General features: G+C 38.7%; 1 protein-coding gene across 3 annotated transcripts; it reads right to left on the bottom strand.

Moving 5' to 3' along the window:
- Window positions 1-559: 559 nt before the first annotated feature.
- MDM1 (Mdm1 nuclear protein) lies at window positions 560-24,717 on the bottom strand. Of its 3 annotated transcripts, none has more exons than XM_082778245.1 (15): window positions 24,647-24,717; window positions 24,152-24,257; window positions 21,396-21,754; window positions 20,828-20,962; window positions 18,644-18,799; window positions 16,504-16,637; window positions 14,460-14,559; window positions 10,257-10,295; window positions 9,694-9,869; window positions 8,143-8,421; window positions 6,310-6,455; window positions 6,054-6,184; window positions 5,389-5,647; window positions 4,313-4,381; window positions 560-2,084 (listed from the first exon to the last, which is right to left on the bottom strand). In XM_082778245.1, exons 1-15 carry the CDS (start codon window positions 24,662-24,664, stop codon window positions 1,975-1,977), a joined length of 2,217 nt encoding a protein of 738 aa, XP_082634371.1. In that variant the 5' UTR covers window positions 24,665-24,717; the 3' UTR covers window positions 560-1,974. The 3 variants fall into 3 exon arrangements, with proteins under 3 accessions (XP_082634371.1, XP_082634372.1, XP_082634373.1); XM_082778246.1 differs by having other exon boundaries at window positions 18,656-18,799; XM_082778247.1 differs by lacking the exon at window positions 10,257-10,295.
- Between the last annotated feature and the right edge of the window lie 1,026 nt (window positions 24,718-25,743).

Below are 25,743 nucleotides of genomic sequence, written 5' to 3'. Positions count from 1 at the left end.
GCCTGCACAAAAACTGATTGAGCTGCCAGATAACCAGAAAACCCAGGCAACTCTAGAAAAGTAAAAAATAAAGTTTTTTAAGAAGAGGACACCGCTCATAAAACTCATGTTGGTTTACCACAGGGAAGTATTGGAAGATGAGAGCTCTTGGCTATGACAAGCATTAAACAATATGAAGAACATGGACAGAAGACAACCAAATTAACCCTGCCACAACATATCGCAGCAATGTTTCCATCTTAACAAAAAGATTTCCAGCTTTAGCCATTAAGTCTCCCACTGTAAAACTATTATTTTACAGGAAAGCTGTCAGTTTTCATAAAATATGTTTCACACAAAAATAGGGAATCTTCTTCATTAGAAACTTTCTGACCAATTACAACTTCAGTATTAGGTGTATCCCAAAGAATAAGTCCAGAAGTCTTTGAGACAAAATAAAATGCCTTGATTTGTTTCAAACTCTGCTGGTAGGAAGTTACCGCAATGCAGAAATTCTGGAAGTGGACACTGGTTTCCATCATGATCAGTGCTGGATACCGTTCATTTTGTGTATCAACACCTCATTTGTTGGGGACTATCCTTTTGGGCACTGCAGCCTTTCAGCTTGTGTAGCACCCATCTGCTCAGGACTCCAAGTATCAACATATCTGCATAGCTTTACTAAGTTATTCTTTCTAAAGACTTGTTCTGAGGTCTTGTCTTTCAAAAGTCCATCGATGTTCCAGCTGAACAGCTGTTCTACTAAACAAAGAAGTGTCAACATAATAGACTCTACCAGTTCATCTGGCATAACTTGAATAGAAACAAAGCCAACTTGACCTTTTTTTATTTTAAGTATTACACAGACGTAATTGTGTACAAAATCAGAATGCATACAAATGTGTACAAAATTCAAACTGTTCTAGTACAAAATTTCCACATTAAATATTATTAAAACTTGAAGCCGCGTGAGAAGAAACAAACCACCGTAAGAGTTGGCTGCTAGCCATCTACTTCTTCTATTTCATGTTAATTTGTTTGCATCAGTTGCAAAGAGAAATCAGGCTGTCAGCATAAATCACAAATATTTTTTGCTGTGACAACCGTAACAGTAGTCAAGTCTCCCATAAACACGCAACTAGAAAGAGGTAATTAAAATGTCAAAGTCAAGAAAACATTCTTCTTTTATTCTAAGATATCAACTACCCCTAAGTACCTGAGGTTGAAGAGGGGTGGGAAAGACCATTGTTTAAAGTGGCTAAGGTTGCTTTTTCTAGGTAAGTTGACATTAACACTAAATATGGGTCTTGCCCACAAAACATTTCACTACATCTGACAAGCTGCAGAACTGTACACGTTGATCTTTAACAGTCATCCTGGCCAAAAAACTGTGGGCAATCAACAAACCCTGAAGCTTAATGCCCTTTTCTGAAACTCTTGTATGTTCCGTCCTAGCTTCCCTAAGAAGTAATAGCCTGTTACCAAAAAGCTCTTATAAGTAGCAAAAGCAACAAGTTTTGCGATAGTGCTGTGTTGCAACTCACACTTCATACAGTAACAGAATCAAATACACCACAGTTGCTTTTAAAATACCTGGTTAAAATCAAGCAACTGAGATGTTTGGTGAATGATATTACTCCCCCTGAATACTGTCCCACATCATACTGCCAGACTGCAGCAGGATACCCTGAAAAGTAATACACAGGTTACTGGGTATAGTAATTGTCTGGGTTTCAAGAGGCGCTATTAAAAACAAAACAAAGAACAAAAGAAACATGGCTGTGTAACATAATTCTCAAATATGAAGGACCTATATTTTCAACACTGGTTTAAATGTCAAAATTTTAAATTGGGATGGCAAGTCCTAAAGTTGAGCCATAGTAGTGACAAGTGAAAGGATGCTACATGGCACCTACAGTCATCATTTTTAAAAACTTACACTATAACCTATAAAAATAAATATTTTTACAGTTTCTATAAAACAGGTGGGAGAGCCTATGTCTTGCCCCAGAAGTCCTCCTTCCTCTTCTGAGCTCGTTCCAGTATCTGAGATGCAAGTGAGCTAGATGCTGCCGAGCGAGCAGAAATCTGAGACAGCCTGTCATCTGTTGGGGAAAGCAACAAGGAAAAAAAAATAAACACAAAGATTAAATTTGCATTTAAAACACAGTCACGTTCATGGCAGACTTGGAAAGTACAGGTATTTTTATACCCTCTATAAGGGTAGATAATAAAATAGTATCACAATATACTTTGATTCTATTACTTGGTAACTTACACACAGGAGAAGAATTTCACTAGAAAGCTACTATGAGACCATGTAAAGCTTAAGAGAGCTACATGCCCAGCACCTAAACTCAAGAATGAGATCCCCACTGTCACCTGGGGAATTTTGAAAGTACTGCCTGATTCTCCAAGTCGTCTTTACATTTACTCTCCTGTCAGGGACCTCAGAAATTGCTCCTGTGTAGAGACTAGACTCTGACAAAAACATTCATGAAAGCAAACCACTTCAAGCAAACAGGACAACCTTTGAATGCCACAACTAAAATATCACAACCTATGCTGCCAAAAGAGCTCTTTTGTGCCAAAAGCAGTTAGTGTGCCACAAGCTGTTAAAAGAAATGTATCTTCTGAACAAAACAGGAAGTTTAACACAACAGCAACAAGCACACTTTATAAATGTACTTCTGAAAGGTCTTCTTTTTGAATATAGGATCCACTTCACACCCAACAGAACTTTGAAAATTAAACAGCCTGGATGCTGCTTCTCTAGTGAAACACAATGTTTTACTTCTGCAACATCATTATTAACATGTTGCTACAGCCCTGTCAAGATGCTTTCTATGAAAAATCACACCCATTCTTCTGCAATGGATTAAAAATATGTATATATGTCACTGCTTTCCAGGCCCCCTACCACCAAAACAACGAAGATTCTGCATCTACATTCTACCTGACCTGTACTTTGTCAGTGTTTCAACCATCTATTCAGCAGCATTTCTACATCCCTGAAATGCAGTGATCCAAACAGCTCACACCAGACTCACACGCTGTGCATAACAACTGTATTCCCACGTATGAGAAAGCTGCTAACTGCACTTGTGTAATCAGACGTGTCCTTGGAGTAACTCCCAGTTTTGTATGCACGTGAACAACTATGGGCTAACGAAATATCTGTGAGCTGGCACGTTGCACCTGTTTCTGAAAGCTCATACACCATCACTCAGCTCATAGTAAAAAGAAAGAAAAAGAAACAGCAATTACTGCACTTCATCTGAGAGCTGCAAGCTTGTGGGAAGCTGCAGAGTACTATAGGATTTTGCATGGTTTACGTAGATACACAGATGCTTGGCTGAGCCATCTGCACAGCCCACACATTTTCCAGCCAACTGCAATGAGTGAAATAGAGAATCAGTCTGAACCTTGGTTAAAACCAAGGAGCCAACAAGCATAAGGGGTACCAGAAAGGGCTTTGGTTATTCTGGGGTATATCTATAAATAAACCGCTGTCAGATACAACCTCACGCTGCCCATACTCTAATCTGAACCAAACACAAGGGATTGCAAGTTGCACAGCACCACACCAAGGTCAACCCTATACGTCAAGCTAAGAAATGATGTGTATCAGCCCAAACCTAATGAGGCTACAGTGCCTTTGGTTGACTCACACGACCAGAAGAGTTTTTTTTGTGGCTGCCCACAAAAGGGCCAAGAAGACACACTGGTGGCCCATGCACGCACTGGCTGCTCCCCCCAAGTAAATTTACAGTAAATGGAAGAAAAAGCCAAAACAGAAATCAGAATAACAGGATGCCTCTGCTCCCTAGCACACGTAGCAGAGGAGCAGGTTGAAAATTGAAGTCAGAGGAAACATTTTATGCTACATATCTGGTGGTGAACACTCAAGCAAAATCTTTATCTGAAGATACGTGGTACCTTCTAAGTTGCATCCATAATTACTGAAGCTGCAACCTGAGCTGTGATCATTTTGCAGTTTGCTTCTGTTGCTACCAACACAAAGGCTTAAAAAAATTTGTGGGGAGGAAATGATTTTAGGTATGGAGTTGAGTAAGCTATATTAAACATACTGAACCACAATTGGCTGGTTAATTTTCAGCTGCATTTAATGGTTTATTTATTCTGGAATATTCCTTCATATTCCTACTTCACATTACCGGGGTGAACATTTTTAGTTTCTTTTGATAAAACAAATAGTGGGGTAGTTATTCATGCAAACGCATAAACCAGTATCAGTTTTGACTGCAAAAGTAAAAAATTAATCTAGATAACACACATATGATATACAGGAATATTTTGTGATGAGAAATACCTTCATCGTTATAGTTTCTTTCCTGAAGGGGTAACTGGAAAGATCTCAGTTTTGGATTCCCAATGTTTCCTAAGAGAAAAAAGTCAAAGCACATTTTGGAATCATTTCAAAAGAGACAAAGCATAATATTTAATTGTACAACATTTTAAAATGTTGCATTATTTCCATCAACACGAGTCTTTCAAACTAAACATGCCAAGAACTCCATGTAACTCCTTTACCCTAAGCTGATGCTGAGCTAGAACACAGCACCAATTCTAACTTCTTTCCAATGAGATTCTCTGGATTTCACTAATCCTCTTAACCTGTGCAGTACTTGCTCCTTTCTCAAACGAAATTATTACCTTATTATTACCTAACAATTATAACGCAAGAACCAAAAATTGTGGGATCATTTTGGGCAGCTATTGAAAGCCTTTCTGGAATGGCAATGCAAGTACATAAACTTTATTTTGACTAAGCAGTGAGGGATTCTTCATTATCAGATTTATGCCCTCAGCGCCCTTAACAGTTGCCAAAAATCTCTTGAAATGCTCTAGCACAAATTCTTCCTCAAAAAAAAATTTTCACAGGGAATTAAAACAAAAAACAAAACCAAAAAACAACTTCAGTGTCTTTTCTCAATATCCACTAAATCTTTATGTTTTTTTTTATTATTTTTTGTTTCCATGTTCTGCAGAACTATTTAAGGAGCTTATTTCTCAGAAATCCACAACTTCTGCAAAATAATACCATGTTTTAGAGGTCCAGTTACACATCACTCCACATATACATACCAGTTGTGGCCTCAAGATTAAACGTAACAACTGTTCATGCTAAACCAAATTATTCTCATAATGAGTAAGTACTTATTGAAATTAACATAGAAAAATTAGACAACGGACCACTAGAACACAATGATGTTGGTGGAATCTGAAACCAGGGTGGACAGCTGTGCACACCCTCTCAGCAAGCCATGGTAGAAAAGCTTCCATTTACAAACACCACATTCTTTATGGTCATTAAGGCCAGAATACTGCAAGGTAACCATTTCCATCCCCTGACACTAACACAGCCAGTTAATAAGCAAAACCCACCATTATGCTGGAATTCAGGATCCTTGAGAGTTCCCTGAATACGGGGAGAGGGACTCCAACAAGACACAGGGCAGCTTCTGGCTGACTTCAGCAGAGGAGGTACAGAGGAATGCTCTTCATGTGCTGAGTTATGAGAAACTCGCTTATCAGAAACAGCGTTAGGAGGCCACCGATCCTGCCTAAGCGGCAGAGGATCCAGAGTTCCCAGCCCAGCAGGTGGAGAGGTAAGGAGTGAAACAGCTTTCATTTCCACATCAGGCTAAAACAGAAGGTGGAAGGTGGGGAGGGAGAAAAGCAACAACAAAAAAAAGCAGCTCATATATACTGTTTTAAGTATACGCACACCAGCCTTCAAGTACAGACCCTCATGTATACAACAAATGTTTTTAATAGGAAAAAAAATAAGGGCTCCTTATTGCAACTTGTGTTTTTGTTTTAAAAAACATACATGTAGCAGAAAAAGCCAAAATGGAGCTCATCTAATCTCTCTCTTTTACTTGATAAAAAAATACATATTTATTCAGATATCATCCCTTTTAGTCACAGATGCTGATAACTTTAGGATAAAATATCACACAAGAAAAAGAATTATCGAGTAAAGTACTCAAATTACTTTAAAAGCATTTTCCTGAAATGCAAAAAGCTAAGTTCCCTTACTTACTTACCCGGAAGGACCTTTTTTTTGTAGCTTCTCTTATACTTTGCTTAGCTGAAGAAGGGTCTGTTCCTAAACCTCGCACTCTCGGCTGTGAAGATGAAGACCTGAGTTTAGGAGGAGACACTAGAACTGCACCTCCTATTGTAGTGGAGAAAATGAAAAATAAATTATTACCATAAAAAAAACTTACTGAATTAATTCATACATGTCTTTTTTTTTTCTTTACTTCTTGAAATACATTTTTGCAATAGAAGTCTTTTTACCAACAGCAGGGGTAGTGAGATCATGATGAGTCCTCTGTGCTCTACCAAGTGCTCTCAGCTTTGGAGTAGGAAGTCTGCCGCCTGGCTCTGAGGATACAGAAGAAGAATCTGACACAGCTGCAGAATTCGGCAGTAAGGCATTCTCACTGCAAAAATGAGAAATGATTACCAGGTTAGCTAAGGACTCAGGCATCTTGCATTCAAACTTTTGATTTCTAACACATCCCTACAATGAAGGTAAGTCAGTGAGGGCCATAAAATACCAACAGCCTGTAGCTACAACACCTGTTTGCAACAGCAAATCCTGAACTCCAGCCCCTAAGTCTCGGTTTCTGTAATTTTTTTTTGTAACGTCACTGGATAAAATACATAAACAGTTTGAAGCTACAAATTCAGACTCCCTCTGTCCCAATAAACCTTGAATGCTTTGCAGCACAGTAGCACAGACTCAACCTGAGGGCTGGAAAAAGTCCTCGCCCAGCATAACTTTGAACCTGACGTTGCCAATAGTCACCTCGGAGGTGGGAATGTGGGTTTGTCTCTTTTCAGTCAATGTGGTGGAACCGAAACCAAGTATCCCACATTTATGCAACCACTCCAGCCCCCAGGTTATTATATAAATCAGCACTACCACTTCTGTCTTCTTCCTCCAGATGCATCGCAAAATAGGGTGGCAGCATGCCCACACTGTGTGAGGAACCTGATCCTACTACCATGCTAGACACGCTCTGAGGACCTCTAGGCAAGGAGTGCCTCGTTTCTAGCTCTCAAGCAGGCTTGGATAGCATGCAGTTTTTAAGCTGCATGGCCACACCTAGAGCAGGTCTCAGTGTGCACACAACCACATTGCGAGATGACAGAGAATCTTCGATGTCAATCCAAGAAACATCAATGAGCTGCATCATCTCTAGAATCTTAGAAACTTGAAGTTTTCAGGTGACAGTTTTGAATGTTGAGGCCTGCGTTTCATTTCTGTCTGGGTCTAGCATCTCAACCTTTCCTTGCCTGGTTTTGCATACAGGATATAATCCCCAAAGGAGATCATTACCTTTCCTTACCTTATATTTGTGGGGTGACACCAAAGATAAAACACAATAGGGAATACAAAAAGCTTAGATAGTATGGTAACAAGGGCCAGAGTTATTCAGCTTTAAATATATACCAAACTAAAATACTGTTCTACCAAAAAAGCCTGCAAAAGTTGCACAGTAAAAAGCCAGAGACTTCAGTAAGTAGATATAACATGGATCTTTCAACTGCCAAACACAGTGCTATGCACTGTACAATTCACATGGTTCTGAATATCCCCACACTTTTTTCCCACCTGGGCTCATTAACATAATCACTGGTGATTACTGGATGCTAGTAAATTTTTTTTTCTCCCAAGTCCTCTATCTCTGCCCATGAGTTTTATTCAGAAAAACAGGCACTTAAGAACAAGATTAGCATGGATTCTGTCCTTTGAATCTTATCAATCCTATACTATCAACCTGAAGCAAATTGTGAGCTTTAATTTTCACTGTACTTTGCTGCTGTGCAATGAACAGCCTGTTCTGATAGGCCTATACCACAATTTTTAAAGTTTCTGGAAAAATGCATTATAGTTTGTCATGCTTCTATTGATATTACAGCTTCAGCCTGACAAGCTAGAAAGCCAGTATTCTTCTATCAACCAGCTCAATGTCTTGAAATTTCTTACTCCTTGTTGTACGATTAAAAAACAAAAATAGACACACTAAATTATACTCTTATAAGAACAAAAACTAGTTAACATACAATTTCTGAGATGTTAGAGGAAAAAATTAAATATATGACAAACATGTTCAGTTTTACCCTTCAACTTTGTTATCTTCATTGTTTTCCTTATTGTTTTCTTCTAAATTCTGCACCACAACTGCAGCTTTTTCATTTTCTTTTTCTTCCTCTTCTGTTGATTGCTGATTCTCCTTTTCCTCAGTAGCTTCTTGCTCACCCCAGACTAAACGCCTTTTGACTGGAACAGTTGAAGCATTTGACACGTCTTTTTTCTCAGGGCCATTCTCGTGTGACTCTTCTCTGGCGTCAGGCTCCTGCAGCATTTTTGGCCTTGGTGCAGTCTCTTTTTCAGAAACACTAGGCAACAAAGAAAGCAGCATCTCTTACCATCGATTTGCATGAAATACGTGTGCCTATATAGAGCGTGCTCATTAGCTTCAGTCCTTCATCAAAAGTACAGCTCAGATATTAAGTGGTACAGTTAACATTATGTATGATTAAACTCCCATTGCAACTTTAACTGATGTTTAAGCACAAGCCATTTTCAAACTAGGTTCTGTAAAAACTCTTTTTGAACTTCTATTTCCAGAAATGGACTGTAAAATTAGCTCTGTATTTTGAAATATAAAACAACAATTTGGATTATCAGAAGTGCTCAAAAAATAACTAATTCCATGTGTAGGAACTGTCTGATGGCACAATGTTGAAAGCCAAGCAGTTCAGAAAACTACTTTCTTGGCACAACTTTTCAAAGTCTTAAACTCTCAGTTGCTCACAGAAATCAACGCAGGGCACAGAAATAAGATCAGTAAGAGGGTCTGTATCTCACAGGCAAAAAAAATAAGCTAACAAATCCCCCAAATTACCACCCCATACTTGACATCACTGTAATAAATACAGTTTTATTGAGTCATCCCTCAACCCTTACAACAGAGACAGTCATACAAATGCATGGATCTCCCCACACCACAGAAACAGCAATCTAAGTGGAGCATACACAGAAGCATCCAAGATTTTGTTTTCAAACATCAGATCCCAGCAAAGACACAGATGACTTTTCTTCCCTCTTCTTTTGAATATGTCTGTGCATTTCACTAAAACACTATTTCTGAATTTTCCTAGCAAAATATTAAATATCTGCCAATTCTGATGGCACTCTAAGGAAGGAAAAAATGGATGCACACCATGCCAGACCCTAAATCTTCATCTCAGAAGTAAGCAGTGTCTAAGACTCAACCACTGGGTTACTAATTAATCCTGACAAGAACATGGATGAATTCCAAGCAGGCAGAATATATTTCACATCATTCCAATGCAGAGGAATATTACTTCAGTATGACTCAGTGATAAATTCTCCCATCCTTGATGAAATTAAGGTTGTCACACTAAATATACATTTGTGGATAACTATAACGGAGAAGCATTTCTCTTCTTTCAGAAGATTTGACAATGTCTCATTTTAAATCAGAGAACAAATCAACTGATACATCTGTGAAATGGTAAATGCCTACATCTGTTCCAGAGAATTTATAGTCAAACATCAAAGATCTTAAAGCTATGCTAAGCCAATATTCAGCATTTTGCTCTGTTTCAGAGCTGCAGAATAACATGCAGGAATGCCTGTCTTACCCAGCAAGATCTAGTGCTCTAATGTCATTGCTGATGCCTTCTTCTGAACTGGAACTGGAGGACACATCCCAAAGACTGTTATTATCAGACAGGATCTGGTTGAGATGGTATCGGGAGAAGTGTGTTCCCTCTATTCGCTGTCTGTAAGCCTTTGCTCTTGCTCGAAGTTCTCTCACCTGCACATCAAAGTTCCGTTAAGTTGCACATCTCTTTAAAGTTCCCTTATATACTACTACAAAGTACTTGCATTTGCTAATGGCTGCTAAGGGAGAAAGGCAAGTTACTCATAACAGGGCCACCCACAGCACAAATATTGCATGCTACAGTAAGTGCAAAAAAAAAAAAAAAAAAAAAAAAAAGGAAAGCAAAAATAACAAGTTTACATTTAGTAAGCATGTTCCAGCCATTAAGCCAAAGCAAAATTATCAATTACTTATTCAATGAGCACAAAAAGTTATGCAGCAGCTATGAATAAGTTTAGTGTTGGATTCTATTTTTTTCATCAGGGTTTAGGCACAGCAGAATGCTCCAAGCATTAACACAAGAACTTAGATGCAACCAACCTCCATATACCACATGGAATTTAGGGGGTTTTGAGATGCCTAAGAAGAGGAATACAGAATTATTTTTACATTTCTTAATCTCCTCCCAACGCTGTATCACTGTTCTAACTTTATTACAGTCTAAGTAAGTAACTAAAGACTGAAAACCTGCCAATACAGCTCTATGCTGCCTCCCTGAGATTCAGTAACAAGTTGTAACACGAACACATCAACACTGGTATTTTGACAATTTTTGTCAAGGTTAAGGAAATTAATTTAGATTTCTAAGCCTTAACACTCCAAAATTCAATCAGTACACATTAATTTCAGAGTATTTCTAGTCGACAGATCTGTATGCAAGTGTACTACTGAGTTAATAGTTTGTGAGCACTGCTCCTGTCTATTGCTACACTGATTTTATCTCAGCAAGGAGCTGATGACTACATGAGATCGCTTAGTGCTATTTTGTGTAAGTCATAATATCAAAATCATTCCTTCTAGGCTATCACTAACTGTAAGAATGAGACGCAAAACTGCTAAAATGTCAGTTTTAGTTTCAAAAATAAGCGTTGCAAACCCTCTCTTTAGATGTTATGCTGCTGATTTAGCACTGCCATTTTTATGGTTAAAAGTGTTGCAATACTCACCGCCTTGTGTCTTTCACACAAACACAATTTAAAGCACATGACTAAAAAGCAACAACAAAACTTTTATTTTTCAAATGATTAAAAGTAAGTTCTTGATATGTTTGTATGTATCCTGTTATCCTGTCTCACTAAAAAATGGTTCAGAGGAAATAAGCACTTTGTCAAAGAGCAAAAAAGCAATACTGACACTACCCTTAGTACATTTTTACGTTACTATTATTATTGTTATTTATTTCACAATAGGCTTAACATAGTTCTTCCTGTAAGGAACAGGGATAAGTGGGCCAAATTCCACAAATCCCACTAAAAGCACACAGATGCAGCAGATAGAAATCCACTTAGCCTACACCAGCTAATACCCCATAAGTTGCCCCACTAAACTTCCAAAGAATAGCCCGTTAAAAATATATGCTTGTCATTTTAAGAGGAGAGTTTAAAGTTTGAGGTGCGAGTGATTTACTGGATTATTCACTTTAAGAAGAATGAAAAATTAATTATGATAGCCACAACAGAAGGAATATAAACCCAGAGCAACAGGATGCTGCAGGGGGAGGAAGAATACTATGTCTCCAGTGAATTGTGAAGAAGTACAAAGGACAAGCGTCTCCTTCAGTGACTCAGCAGGCAGCATTATCTCAGCAGGACACAGGCCCCAAAGAGTCCTGCTGTGATTATGAATTGTCCGCATTAATTTTTCAAAAGCGTAATTCAAAGAGGTCTTTTCATTCTACTGCTCAAAAGAAAACCTTAATGATATGTATTTTAGGTAGCAGTCTAGCAGTAATCACTACAGCAAAGGTCAGACCAGGACTCTCTTACAATCTTTGCTGTTGGGCTCAGAATTTCAGAAGGTCCATTTTAGACCCAAAGCTGTCTACGCATCGTCTCAACTAAGGGGGAAACCCGACTGGAGCAGTCAGAGTTCATCATCTAATCACTTACACTAAAGAGAGATGTTCTGTGGGCACCCTCAGCAGGGGGGAGTCTCAAAGAGCAGCCAGAGGCAGCAGTTAGATACAGCTCTGCAGAGCAGTCGTGTCAGTGCATTATTAGCAGGGGAACAGGTAGGGAATCATTTACAAACCAAAAGGACTGTAGAGAAACTGGTAAGGAAATTGTGAATGGCCAAAATACCTTTGTTGCTTTACAAGTGAAACTGCTTGATGCTTTTTCCAAGTTTTACATCCCTTTATTAATCTGCAGTAATGTATTTCTCAAATGGCTAAATTCTTTCTTAGGTCTCAACTGTGAATGAAACATTTTATTCAGTTCTGCTAATTCAGACATACTGGATTCTTATTCATTAGAACACAAATATTAATGAACTCAGAAAAAAAATAAAGCCTAGCAAAAGATAAGGTTGCTGTTGTTTTTTTTTTCTTATACTACCTGAGGTTTTAAGAATTAATTTAATTAACCTTGGTTTCCTTCCAACCTATCCAGAAGAGAAGACTGGAAAAATTTCAAGCTTTAAACTTGGACTACGCCCACAAAAACTTAATTTTAAGAGTCATAATTCTGTAAGATTTATAAGGAAATACTAACAAGACACTAACAACTTAAAAAAAAATACACAGAAAATCACACTAACACATTTGCACAAGCTAAATCGTTTTCTTTGTCTATTAGACAAATTAGTTTGATACTCTCACAGGCATGTGATTCCAAGTCTAACAGAGGAGAAAGTCAGGGAACTCCAATTGTAAAAACCTCTTCTGTATGAAGTCATACTAAGATCTAACATAGATATATTCAAAACCGTGCATGTCATATAAGCATATTTATAGTCAATAAAACATTTGTTATTATTGTCTTAAAATTGGCTCTTCTAGCTACCTGGCACAACTCCTTCACTTAGAAGGTCCTAAATATCCTAATAATTCTTTGTTGAATTCTTCATGAAGTGACTTTTTATCAGGTTTCCTCTGCAAATCCCTCGTCAGCAACAAAACCTCCACACGAGTCAGACCCATCCAAACCACCTATCTACCGCGTGGCAATTTCTTGTGCACTCCAATTAAACTCCAGAGGTATTTACTTCCAGCTTCTCCCAAACACATCCTAAAAAGGATCCTGCCTGGTAAAGCTGAACGCCCGCCCTCCACCTGCAGTCTCCTCATTCCTTCCCTTGATTGTACTGCAGAGACTCCTCTCAGCTGGCCGTGTAGCAAACAAAACACACTCCATGGCAATGCGTCCCTGTCCCTCTACTTGCCTGCTTGGCAGCCACTGTTGAAGCAGACGCTGCTCTGGACTGCCGCCTGCTGCAGTTTTGAATGCTTCTGACACAACATCCAGTCTCCGGACAAAAGCCTTAGATGCCAGACAAATGAGGTGATATTCCACAGAAACATTCTGTAGACTTGCAGTCAGGCTGCAAGCAGTAGCTTAGATCATTCTACAGCCTTAGGAATAGTTAGTGTAAATCAAATACATACATCAGTATTTATCAAAAAGAAAATACTGCACATTTTTAGTCCCCTAACCTCCTCAGCAGACAGTTTTTGCAGAACAGATTATCTGATGATGGATACAATAATTTGAGTCATCACGAACTACAATATAATTTAAACTTTGAGACGTATTTCTCATTCTTACCTATATTCAATATAAATTTCTTTTTACCTAAGAAGAATAGAATGACATTTTAGATCCAGTAAGAAAACATAGAACTATTTGCTGAAGCTCAAAGCCCAATCCCTAGTCAACCCCTCCAGTTCTGCCTTCCACAGCAGCTTGGTCTTGACCAAGGAGACAACTTTCATTTGCCAAGCACCTACCATGTATTTAGCAGCACTCAGTGTCTCAGGAAGGCTCCCTCCATCACATGAGAGAAGCCTAGGCCACTTCAGTGAAATCTGACTGCTGCAGAACTACCTCTGGCAGTTTTGTAGCACACTGCTGAAGGTTTTGATGTACTTGGGTAATTCAGGGAACCCTCCTCAATAATCACTACAGAATACTACGTTCCTGAAGCTGCTGAGTATTTTCAGAGTTCTCAAACGAGTTCCTATGGGGTATAACACTGATAGTGGTTGCTAAATAAACTACAAGAAAATACTTAGGTTTGCTAAAATTGGACAGAGAAATTCTGAATCTTACAGTGTATGCGACTGAACGCAGCTGACTGCTTTGAATGGATTTATGTTGGCAGGCTAACACACCGAGTCTGACTGTCAGACTGACCTAGGCTGGTACATGTGTTGGCCTTTCCTTGTTATTCCCTTGAAACTTCTACATTTTAAAACTGGGCTGAACATCCAACACTACAATTAACTGGTTGAAAAGACGCTGTTCTGGACAATTCTGATTTGTAAGGGAAACAAAGTTCCTCCCTTACTTTCCATGTCACATTAATTAATTTATTTTTAAAATCACACTGCATCTTACTTTTTCTTACTACATATTATACTGGCTTGTCAGACCTTAATCTTCTTCGTAGTCACCTTTGTTAGCACTGCGATCTCAAAACTGTATTTTATGAAGATAACAATTCAAAGTTTTTTGCATGTAAAAAATGATAATACAAAGCATACTCAGGTTTCAGATATTTTTTTTTTTTTTAAAGAATACTCACCTGATTGGGAACTTTACTCCTAATACGAGACCAAGCTCCATCTTTGTAGAAATACTGGGCTGGAGACAAAAATTTTGACCTATACTCAGTGTTCATCTTCCTAAGATATCAAGAATGAGGATGTGGGGGGGGGGAGGAAAAAAAAAAAAAAAAAAAAACAGAAAGAATAAAGCTTGATACCCAGGAGACTCTTTAAGAACATTTTTAAATTTATATTACCAATAAAAAGTATTCTTGCACTTAAATTCCAGGACTAAGATATGAAGGTGCATTTAAGTAAAATTGCCTGGTCTGGCACTAAGGCGCCCAAGATGTTTCTTTCCATGAGCTCCGCTGTAAAGGCAATATGCTCTGCATGTGGCTGGGGTGGGATCTTGGGGGCAGAAACATCTGACAAGTAGAACAATGTTCAGTAATAATTCATCTAACTATGGCCTACTGTCTTTGATCTTCAAAAGCACTCGGTACTCTTAAAGACAGATTCATTTTCCCTTCAGCCACGCAAATGTAAACAGAAAAATTAGCATAACCCAACCTAAAGCAGGCAATAAGCAATACTACAAGCCCTTTACACACTGAACTGTGGCTGTATTAGCTTAAATCTAAACAGTTGTGTGGGTTTTGTTTTGTTTTTTCTTTGCTTTAGAGCATTGCTATTTTTTTTCACCTGATATTTAATATATTAAAATAAATATACTTTTTCAGTCCTTCAGAAGTAGATCATAGAAGCCCAAAGTCAGAGAATACAACATATCTTTTAAAACAAAAAGTATCAGGGTGAAAAAAAAAAAACTGTTATATTCAGAACTTCTTTCCATATGGCTCCTTTTTTAAGGCTCAGATCTTTTTCAGTTTTACTTGCAAAACTAATGGATTAGCTCAAAAACACATCACTACTGTGCCTCAGTCTGTCATTCTGTTGCAAAAGCAGGCCACGCAATGCAGGTTGTGCAAGTCCTGTCTACTTACTGACAACTTTTGCTCTGCACATTTTCACAATTATTTGCACAATGACTTTTGGAAACTTTTGTTTGTGCTACCATACTGAAGGCATAAGAGGCAGAAATCTGTTTTCTACCAATTTAAGGACAATCAAGAATTTTACACAGAATTTTACACTGAAAAAATGACTACAATCTATGACATCAAGGAACTATAAAATCTAAAGATTTAAAGGCTTCAACTACCTTACATCCGCTCACTTTTTCATAAAGCAGTTTTATTTCATAGTATTTGGGGAGATGATTTTGTCATTATCTGCCAATATCTGAAAGCATTCAGGCCTTGGTAAGTCTCCTCTCCCATCTTCAATCTAATACCTTAACACTGACAGAAAGCCATGTGAAGGAAAGCAATCACTTGGAGATATACGAAGCGTGAAGACAGCAGAGATGGAATAGATTTAGCCATTTTTAACCTTACTTCTATTCTGGGCTTTTATTTCTCTGACTTATCTCAGATGTGTGGAAAATGGAAACATGAGTTCAGTTTCTACAATGTAGGCATGCGGCAGGAGAAGATATTTGGCTCTCTCTCAGTAACATACAACGTCATTTTATTTCAATGTTTGTCAGATTACCCTATACTGCCCTATAATATTTTTTTTTATTTCCCTTTTGTCTTGTATGGTCTAGAAAAACAAGACATCAAGTACAATCAACACAGCTTTAAGACATGTTGAACAAGCATAGGAAAGCAGTTTGAAAGGTGACTACAACTTCCAAAGCACTCTGTGAGAGTTTAGTAGCAGCACTGCATCGATTTAATTTCAATCCTTTTTAATTTATTAATAATAATGTTATTGCATCAGGAGGTTCATCTGAACCAGTGTGTTTACAAAGCTTCCACTTCCTGGAGAAAGGGATACAAATTAACATCAGGTTTAGATGTCCCCACAGGAAGCTCAGACTAAGTGCTGGGTCATACAGACATCACAGTTGCTCTTGTGACTCTAGGATCATACAGATAAAGGCCATCATAAACCATTCTAAATAGGCAGCTGTACAGGTATTTCCTCAGCTAGGTTTTCCCATTTTATACATACCCACGATTTGTACGTAAAGAGAGGGGTTTTTGATTAATATGCTGCTTATTTTTTTGTTTAGGATGTTTCTGCTCTGCTTTCCCTCGTTTTGATGCATCTTCTGCTGGCTTGTGAAGTGGTTCTTCCCTCTTCCTCTAAGGCAAAGAAAATTTTAAAAATACCGTATTAGCTAACAAACTGAAAACCCTCATGTTCCTTTTGACATCAAACTTTTGCAAAAAGTTAAGTTTAAAATGTTAGCTGCTTTGCATACTTAACATATTACATTTTGTTAATGCAAAAGTCAACCAGCAAAATGCCAAAGCTACAATTCCAAGTGCAACATTCACTTAGTTAGATGATCTATTCCGTACACTTCACAAAATGAATTTAACACAAAAAAGAAATAACAAAAGAGTACCATACCTGTGCATTCTAACCAGACTCAACATGTGTATTTCTGGAATTTATAATTAAAATAAATACTGTTAGCCTTATAGTAAAGCAATATAAACCAATTTATAATAAACCAAAATGTGATTTTTTAATTTGCTGTCCTTCTGGTTTTGAAAGGGTCAGATTGACTTGCTCAGCTTCCACATCTAACATTTTTTTTCCAGTTTATTTCATCTTCTTGGAAATCTCAAACATTATTTCTGTTTCTGCTGGAGACCTTTACAGAAATTGTTCAAATTCAAGAAAACAAGACTGTAATGCAAGAAAAATAGCACACACAAACTCCCAAATGTTTCTTTACAGAAATTCAGAGAAGGTATGTGGGTATAGACAAAAAGTATTTTGAACACTTTCACCAAAAATTCCCTTCTCATGCCTTCTTTTCCTTTCCTTATTAGTTCTCATGGGAAAACATAACATGAATTTCTGATATAAGAAACAAAGAAACACTTCCTGAAAGCCTCATGACTTTTAGGCTTTCTTCACATTTGCTAGAAGAGGCAGGAAGGAGCATAATGTTTGTCAGTCTCAAATGAGACTTAAAACACCAGGCAGGTCTAGGTTCTAAATCATAAAGCCTCCAAGTCAACAATCGTCTTTAAGAACCTCTAAAGTATCAACAGCTTAAACCGAGCCACAGGCACTCCACGTTAAGGATGCATTTTGCTCAGTGCCAGTCCTAAGGAACGTGTTGTCTTATAATGGCTGTTTCTGTTTATCAAGAAACAGAGATGGGCGCTGAAGAAGGAAGGTTAGCTAACAGAAATTTAGACAATGCTACTCTCAGCACCTTGCTACAAAAATAGACATTCATCTTTCCACCTTGCAAAATGTCATGTAATCTAAATTGCTCTCTCCTATTTTCAGAAGGTCTTAGTCTGAAGTAATTCCTTGTTATTAAATGCATTTGGTAAAACTACAACCACATTTACTACAATTCCACCAACGTCTGTCCAAGCCAACAGCAAGACAAGGAAACGCAAGGCCTCACACAGCTGAATGACTTTTGTAAAAGGCATTTTGCTCTGGGCAACAGAACTTACATAGGCTATACAATGTCCTGCATTTACCTTTCAAGGTACAGGTAAATCAACGATAACCCTTCCTCCATATCTCTTTTCTAAAAAAAAATATTGTCTCAAAGTCAGTTCCAACTGTGACAGCGTGATTTCTTTGTTTTTAATTCACACGCTACCTGACTTACCTAAAAAATTCCAGGCCTAAACAGTAGTAGAAGCACAAGCCTTCCCATCCAGTTGTCCTGCACCCTAATAAACTGCACTGCTAGCAATGGGAGCATAAACTGGAGACTTAGATTTCAGAAACTATTCCAATCACTAAAAATGTTTACATGAAAAAAAAAAAAAAAAAGAAAAAAAAAAGAATGAAACTCAAACTAAGAACTCAAAAAAGAACTTGAAAGCTTATAATCAAATTAAGGTGACAGTTCAGGAAAAAACATGTGGAATGACTTTGTAAACTGAACAAATGCACTGCAGAAACCACTAAGAGCAAATAAAGCCATACAGTGCTATTTTCAGTCTTTTACAGCAAAACAAGTACTGAGTTCAGTCCAGTGTCATTAATAACAGCTATAAAATGTAACTAAAACAAGCTTTTAGAAAACCTCACACCCACATTATTGAAAAGAACAATCAAAACTATTAAAGCATACTTAGTGCCTTTCATTTAGGGAAATATTTACTTGTTCACAAACCAGAAATTCTTTCTCTTCTGAACAGCATCTCTCTTGTGGGCTCTTAGCAGGAGGAGAACCTTTGAAATTTCTCTCATGTTCTGTTTCAGAAGTAATTGCAGGAGATTTGAACGGAGGTATGGATTTACTCATATTGCAAATAACCTTTAGGTAAGGAAAAGAGATGAAAAAATAGTATGGTGATTTGCTTACCTTAAGGCTAAATTTTCAAAATCAGTTAACCAATTCAACATACCAACAGAGAGCCAGTTATGAATAAAAATACAGTATGTGCAGGCTAATTAACATCTAGGACAAATTGAAAAGAAACTTACTTTCAAAAAAATACATTTGAAGGAGACCAATTCAGGCACAGATGAACCTGTGTTCAAATGCTGTTCTTACTGAAGTTCACTATCAAAGTTGTTTGTTTTTTTTTTTTATTATTATTATTTGGGAAGACAGTGGGGAATGCTGCAGTTCAGCTTCAGGCTTACATGTAGGATTTATTTATTTTTAAAACAGATGCCATAAAACTTCTCTAGGAGTCCTGTGCTTAAGAAACAACAGACGACTGTTCTCTATTTTCTAACTCGGTGCTTAGGGCTTGGTAATTTGATCTAACCATTTTCCACTCGCTTCTGCATTATAAGCCAAGGTACAGAATTTACCTAATATGTGATCTGGTATCATTTCCTCATGGGGTGTTGAGAGTTGAAGACCAGGCCATATGTCACATGTGGCATACGTTTTCCTCAGCTTTGTTATGTGAGTTTAGGTGAGACTTACAACCTAACTTGGGTAACTTGGTCATTTTCACTGCATTTCTTCAAGGGACAGGTATTGTCATTGCTCAGTATTCAGGTACGTTCTCAAGCATATCAATAAGAATCAGAAGTAAAATATTTTTAATATCTTTCATTTTTATCATGGAATTCTTAAGCTTAGAAGCTTAAGAGGCTTCTTAAGCTTAAGCTTAGAAACTGCGAACAGTTATGTTCAGAAACCAAACTGATTTCTAATAATATCAAATGGAATTCCATATGAAATTTTCTGTAAGGTGACATTCTGGGACTGGCCTCTTGCTGAAATGGTCCTTTGGTTTCTATGCTACTGTCACACTTTTCAGTGAGTTCTCCTTGCACAAGGGACTGCTGGGAAACTGGTATCTCAAAGTACATCCACCTGCTCGGCAGTGCAACAAGAAAAATACAGGACCAGGTTTATAGTGATTGACCCTAGTTATTAACTGCTATCACCTCTGAAAGCCATTAGGGAACAAATCTGCTACCTGCAGATAGCAAAAGAGATAGCATCATCTGTAGTAATCCCATTAATGCGTATGCCCCTAGTGAACAAACAAGACAAAACAAAAGCTCTCTTTTACAGCAAAGTTTAAAATTCCAGATTCTACAGAAAAGCCTATACTGTAAAAGGACCAAAAGACAGAGTGGGTCTCCTTTGTTCCAACCTCAGTAACAATATATTGAAAACACGAAGCAGTCTCGCAAGCACAGTTATTCTTCCAGGTCTGATTAGCAGCATTTCCAATACTATGAAGTCCAAAAACTCCTAAAATGCATCAAAATCCCACAGGAGTGTCTTAACATCAGGAAATTCCACTCTGACATATAAGCAGTTCTCATGAAATTAAAAACACAGCTGACAAACTACAGAGATGCACTTTAGGGCCTAGAATTTTATGTGCACAGAGATGGAGACATGAGAGTAAGAAAACATGGTAGCACATAAAAGACCCTGAAAATAAATACTGAAACCTGCTTGATTTCAGTGGCAAGACATGTTATTACAATAAACACCTGAACATTCCTCTGTTGATCAGCTATATACAAGACAACATAACAATTATGAAAATAAAGGGCAGTACTGAGTAGGACCTTTGAGCTCCTCAGATAAAATTAATGCAAATTAAAGAAAATGGTCCTGTTAGAAAGAACTGAATAAAACCAGGGTGGAGGAGATCAAGTGATTAGACTTGACTACAATGAAGAATCACAGGGAAACACATCTAATTATCCTGCACTTTCTTTATACTAGAAGAAAAAAAAATATATGTAATAGCATGTCAGTTTATGAAAAAGAAAAAAAAAAAGAAAATCTTGAAAATTAAGAAATTTTCCTTAGACATAAAAGAAATTATTCATTTACTTTTTGAAACTTTTTGAAAGTTACCTCTTCAGCTGCAAGTATTGGGGACTTTTCATGAGGACTCTTCCAAACAAACTGGCTTTGATATTCAGAATTTCTGGGGAAAGTATTTAAACGTGGAATATTCATGCCTGCTTTCCTCTGAAGGACTCTGTGAAGCTGACAACAAACAAACAAAAAATTAGCACCAATTGTTTCCTCCCCTACAATGTTTTGGAGGTCAGAAATCTTTCAACGCACATCTTCAAAACAATTTTGGTTCTTTTTGTTATAGGAATTCTGTGAAAGCAAAGTACATTTTCTCATAATAGCAAACAACCCCCAGAAGTCTATAAATCACTGGCTAAATCGTCGTTTAAGTGAGATCCATAAAGATGGCATGTGAAGGGGAAAATTTGTATCGACCTACATGGAACCAAAGGCTGGTCTCAAAAGTACTGTTCTCCCACCAGAAAAGCTACAACGTACAACAACATCAAAATACAGAACCAAGGAAAGCTAGACAACAGAGGTGATGTATGTGTGCTAAGTTTCTGTAAATATCAGATTAGCAATTTTTATACCAGTCAATTAAAAAATAATCTTCCCTTACCCCATTATCCATTTTTTCTGATTCCTTTTTTGAAGACACAAATGCTTCGTTTTTATTTGGTGGAGCTACAGTTGGTGATCTCTTCATATTGTTTTCTGGAAGGGCAGCAGCAGTTTCAACTCTAGAATCTGCAGAATGTGACCGAACTTTTGGGGGGAGCCTTGGTCCTTCCGGTGTTTCAATTTTTTCCTGATTCACATCATTATTACGGTCTGCGTGCAACTCTGCAGTCTTAAGAGCCTCAGTTTCAAGTGGGTCATCTAAATCACAATCTGCTGTCCACTCAAAGGACTTTGAAATTTGTGGATTATGGTATGGTACCCTTCTCTTGGAAATGAAGTTTGGTTCTCTTGTGATTCCTAAAAAAAAAAAAAAAGGACATACAAGGTTGAACTAAAACTTTATCCTGAATACATAATAACACTCTACTACGAGAAGAAACCGAAAGCTTGTAATACAACAGACTGTTAGACAAAAAATATTCTAGTATCTTTGAGCAATGACAACCTATTAGTTATGGGCACAACCACACAATTCTTTCACATCTGCAAATGCCTTTCCTTTCCACGCAAGAGGGACAGCAACACCATGCTCCAGGACCATGTTGGATAAAACCCTGTAAAGAAAACATGGCCACAGAACAATCTTTTGCAAGTTGATTCTGGGAAAAGGAAAACAACAACAAAATTAACAGAGCCAGTGAAGAGAATGCTGTTAACACAGGTAAAGAATAACCAGCCTATAGTGATAAAGAATATCATGAGCACTTCGAATTACACGTGCGCTATTTACCTTGCTAGACAGGTTCTCATTTATTGTGCATGGACCATGACAGACCCCTAATACAATTGTGGGCCATTAAAGAAGAGATACTTGAACCAACTTCCACTTTTAAGTATCTTAAAGACTGTATTATCTCAGATAGCTGGTAACTCTTTATAGTACAACCATGAAATAAATTCCAAAATTCTAAAGAGACCTCCTAACAAAACAAGGTATAAAGTTATTTTTAAAAATTGCTAACATTTACACATGCAGATGCAAATAGAATTACCCTACCATTTTAAGACAAGGCTGAATGCAGTTAAATTGGAAAACCACAATCCAAACATTAAGTGTGCATATGTGATGGAAAAATAATTGAAGGCCTATAACTGGCTGAAAGAAACAATTTCTAGGAGAAAGAAACTCCTGTCTCATGAAAAAAAAAATATAGATATAAACTTCAGTGAAAGATCTATACAGAATGTCTGTATGCCCAACTGTATATACAGGTATTAGGAAATAATTCCAGTGGAGAAACACTGGAAAAGTAACAGGAAAAAACTCAGAGGACCTCTTAACTTTTTCTGCCAGTATTCCAAGTCATTCTTAAAACTGTCAATTGTGCATTTCAACAGGAAGAACAGTAAGTGCATTAACAACAGCGAACTGCACAGATGACAAAGTCCTACAAGGTGTCAAGAGTGACATTCAAAGATGCACGCTGTTAAATGGCCACAAAATATGTGTGAGTGCAAATGAATACAAAAATGTAGGAAAACTACACCAAGCACACACAAAATCACAGCTACAATGTGAAAAGGAGAAATTGCTGTACTGCTAACTCATGACTTTATTGCGAGTCTTGTAATATTTGTTGTATGAAGTTTCACCATCCTACACGTGAGAGGAGGCAATGCATAGCTCACAATTTTCAAAAGAGATTAATATGTGTGGATATGCCCATGTTTCAGAATTTGGGGAAGTTACTCTCTTAAATACAGGTACTCGCACCTCCAGGCATGTGCAAGGAAAGCAAGGTTAAAGAAAGACGTATCTTGAAGTAACGAAGAAAGTGGTAATATACAAGTAAAATCTGTGGCAAAATTAAATTATTTACTGAAATGTCTAGAATCTCAGACGAAAACAAACCATACTCCCAACAGTTGGTTCTTAATTACTAGGCCATAATAGAGATCACTTATTGTATTGTCTAATGAATATATTGGACTCCAATTACACAGACTGTGCAGTGCAATTGCACTGAATTGCACAACTTTGTTAATCTGCTTTGTGCCACTACAATAATTCATATTGTTTTAATGCTCCTTTTCAAAGCACTGACAGTTGTCATCACTCTACAGCTTGCTCCTTTTCCTCAACTCCCTATGGGTCTTCCAATCCAGATGCTATTTCCTTTCTCTTCTGCTTTCCAATCCCACATTTCCCTGTCATGATAACATCTATAACACTAAATCACATTTAATGTCCGTCTTTTTTGTTTGTCCCACCCAACTGCCCTGATAACTCTTCTTAACAATTTTACTTTGTATTAGACTTTGATCAAATTAGTCTTTTCTTAATACAAAGTTTTACTTAGTGTTTCTATACACCACAGGTAAACCAATGCATCCTTCGACACGCTCTGTATGGGTTAACACTGCACCTGTGCTTCACGTTTGGGATTTAGCTTATGCTGCATGACAGAAACCACGTTTTTCAGGTTTTGTATAAACAGAACTAACATTAAAAGAAAGTTTCATCGTAGCCTGAAGGAATATGGCATTCAAACACGTATTCCTACAAATGGTAACTGGGAATACACGTTCAATTGTGTAAAGAGTCCAAGCTGCCAACATTACTGGTTTGCTGTGGTCACACACCCCACCACAGCGAACCTCTCAAGACCCACAGCAGGTAAGGCTGATTTTGGCCTGGGCTGACTCAGGTGGTGCTGGGTTTTGCAATCGAGGGGCAGTTTTGGGGATGCTTACCTAGCTGATCCGACCGAAGTCCTGCCCACTGGGATTTCTGCTCTTGGTCTGGGCTACACAACTCTGGGGTTTTCCACCTGAAGTTTCTCTTATATTCGCTCAAGCCCTGCAGCAAACAGAGAGGTGTCTGTCAAGGGAGTGCTACCTGCCGTGCTTCTAGCACCTGTGGGGACGCGAACTGCGAGGAAACACCTCACAAGACGCCTGCACGAAGCACTTAAAGTAGGAGGCTGCTCTCCACGTCCCAAGCCAAACCCCACAGAGACCAAAAACTACCCTCCGAACTGCATGAGGAAGAAAAAATAAATAAATAAATAAGCGTGGAATAGCGTCACGCACACAAAAAGCATACAAAATCACGCTTTAAACAACCTCTTCCACGCCCACCACGGCGCTCCTTCTGCCGTTTGGGGCCGCTTCCCCTCAGCACAAGGCTCCCCCTCTCCCGGGCCGGGCCCCCCCCCGGCCGCCCCCGGGACCCCCTCTCCGCCTCACCCTGAAGCGCACGGGCATGGCGGAGCGCTGGGTGCCGGCCCCCGGCCTCCACCGCCGCCGCTGCCCCGGCAGAGCCGCCGGCCCCCTTCACCGGGCGCCTGCGCGGCGGCTGCAGCACGGGGGCGGGGAGCGCCATGGCCCGGGGCCGGGCGGCCACCGCCTCCCTCCCCTCAGGGCGCTGCCCGCGGGGGCCATCTTGGCCCCGCGCGTCACGGAGCCCCTGCCCGCTGCCCACCGAGCCCCGAAAGCGGCACGGCGTCGTTTTGCTGCTGCTGGTTTGGCCCCGGGAGCTCTGGCAGAGACTGCCGAGGGCTTCTGGTGGCGGAAAAATAAGGTCCTTCGCCTCAGCCGCCCTCCCGGCGCACCGCCCGCCCTCAGACCCTTCAGGGCCACGTCCTCCTCCGGCTGGCTGCCCGCTGCTGGTCTCCCGCCGACACCCTCTCTTTGGCTACGTTGAATTAACAAGAAGAAAAGATTTTAAAAAAATAAAACAGAAATATTAAGCAAAATGCCTTAGGCAGTCTGTACTCCCTCTGCCCTTGGCTGCTGGCTCTCCCTCTGACTGCTGGGTGCAGCCTGTTGCTGTTCTCCAGCACAGCCTAAGCTGCTTGAGCAAGGGCTTTGCCATCTCTTTACGCACCTCTTTGTTAACAAATGTCAAGACAACCATTCTGTTAGAAGTTACTGATCGATTACCCTTGAAACCATTAGGTTCCCCCAAATCAACTGGTTTGTTTTGTTATTACAGTGGTTTGTTTTCAGGCAGGTCTAGTTTACGTTTTCTAAAATAATGCTAAACTTCTTATAGAATATGAAAATCCAGCTGGCAAGTCTTTCAACATAGATTCCAGGTTTGCCAGGAATCCTTCTTCTTTGATATGTATGGAAACCAAGCCAAACATAATTTCAGTATATTTATAGGGTGTTTTCCAATTAGCCAAGCTGTAATAATATATTTATAGATGGTTTGGGGCTGTCTGGATTCAAAGGTGAGTTTGAATCTTTAATCCAAATACATAACACGACACTACACCATCCTGAAATGCTGGGCATTATATTTCTTAACAATGTCTTCCCTGTCTTTTTTAAGATAAAGC

This window comes from Aythya marila, assembly GCF_965140915.1.
Source record: "Aythya marila genome assembly, chromosome: 1".
Classification (NCBI taxonomy): domain Eukaryota; kingdom Metazoa; phylum Chordata; class Aves; order Anseriformes; family Anatidae; genus Aythya; species Aythya marila.
The sequence above is the reverse complement of the archived record's forward strand: the minus strand, read 5'-3'. Positions and strand labels throughout refer to the sequence as shown.

Coding starts and splice junctions, on each gene's coding strand:
- MDM1 (XM_082778245.1), bottom strand. Junction 14,560..16,503: donor TCTTTACGTACAAATCGTGG/GTATGTATAAAA, acceptor TTGATATCTTAG/GAAGATGAACACTGAGTATA. Junction 6,185..6,309: donor TCTCACTACCCCTGCTGTTG/GTAAAAAGACTT, acceptor CCACTACAATAG/GAGGTGCAGTTCTAGTGTCT.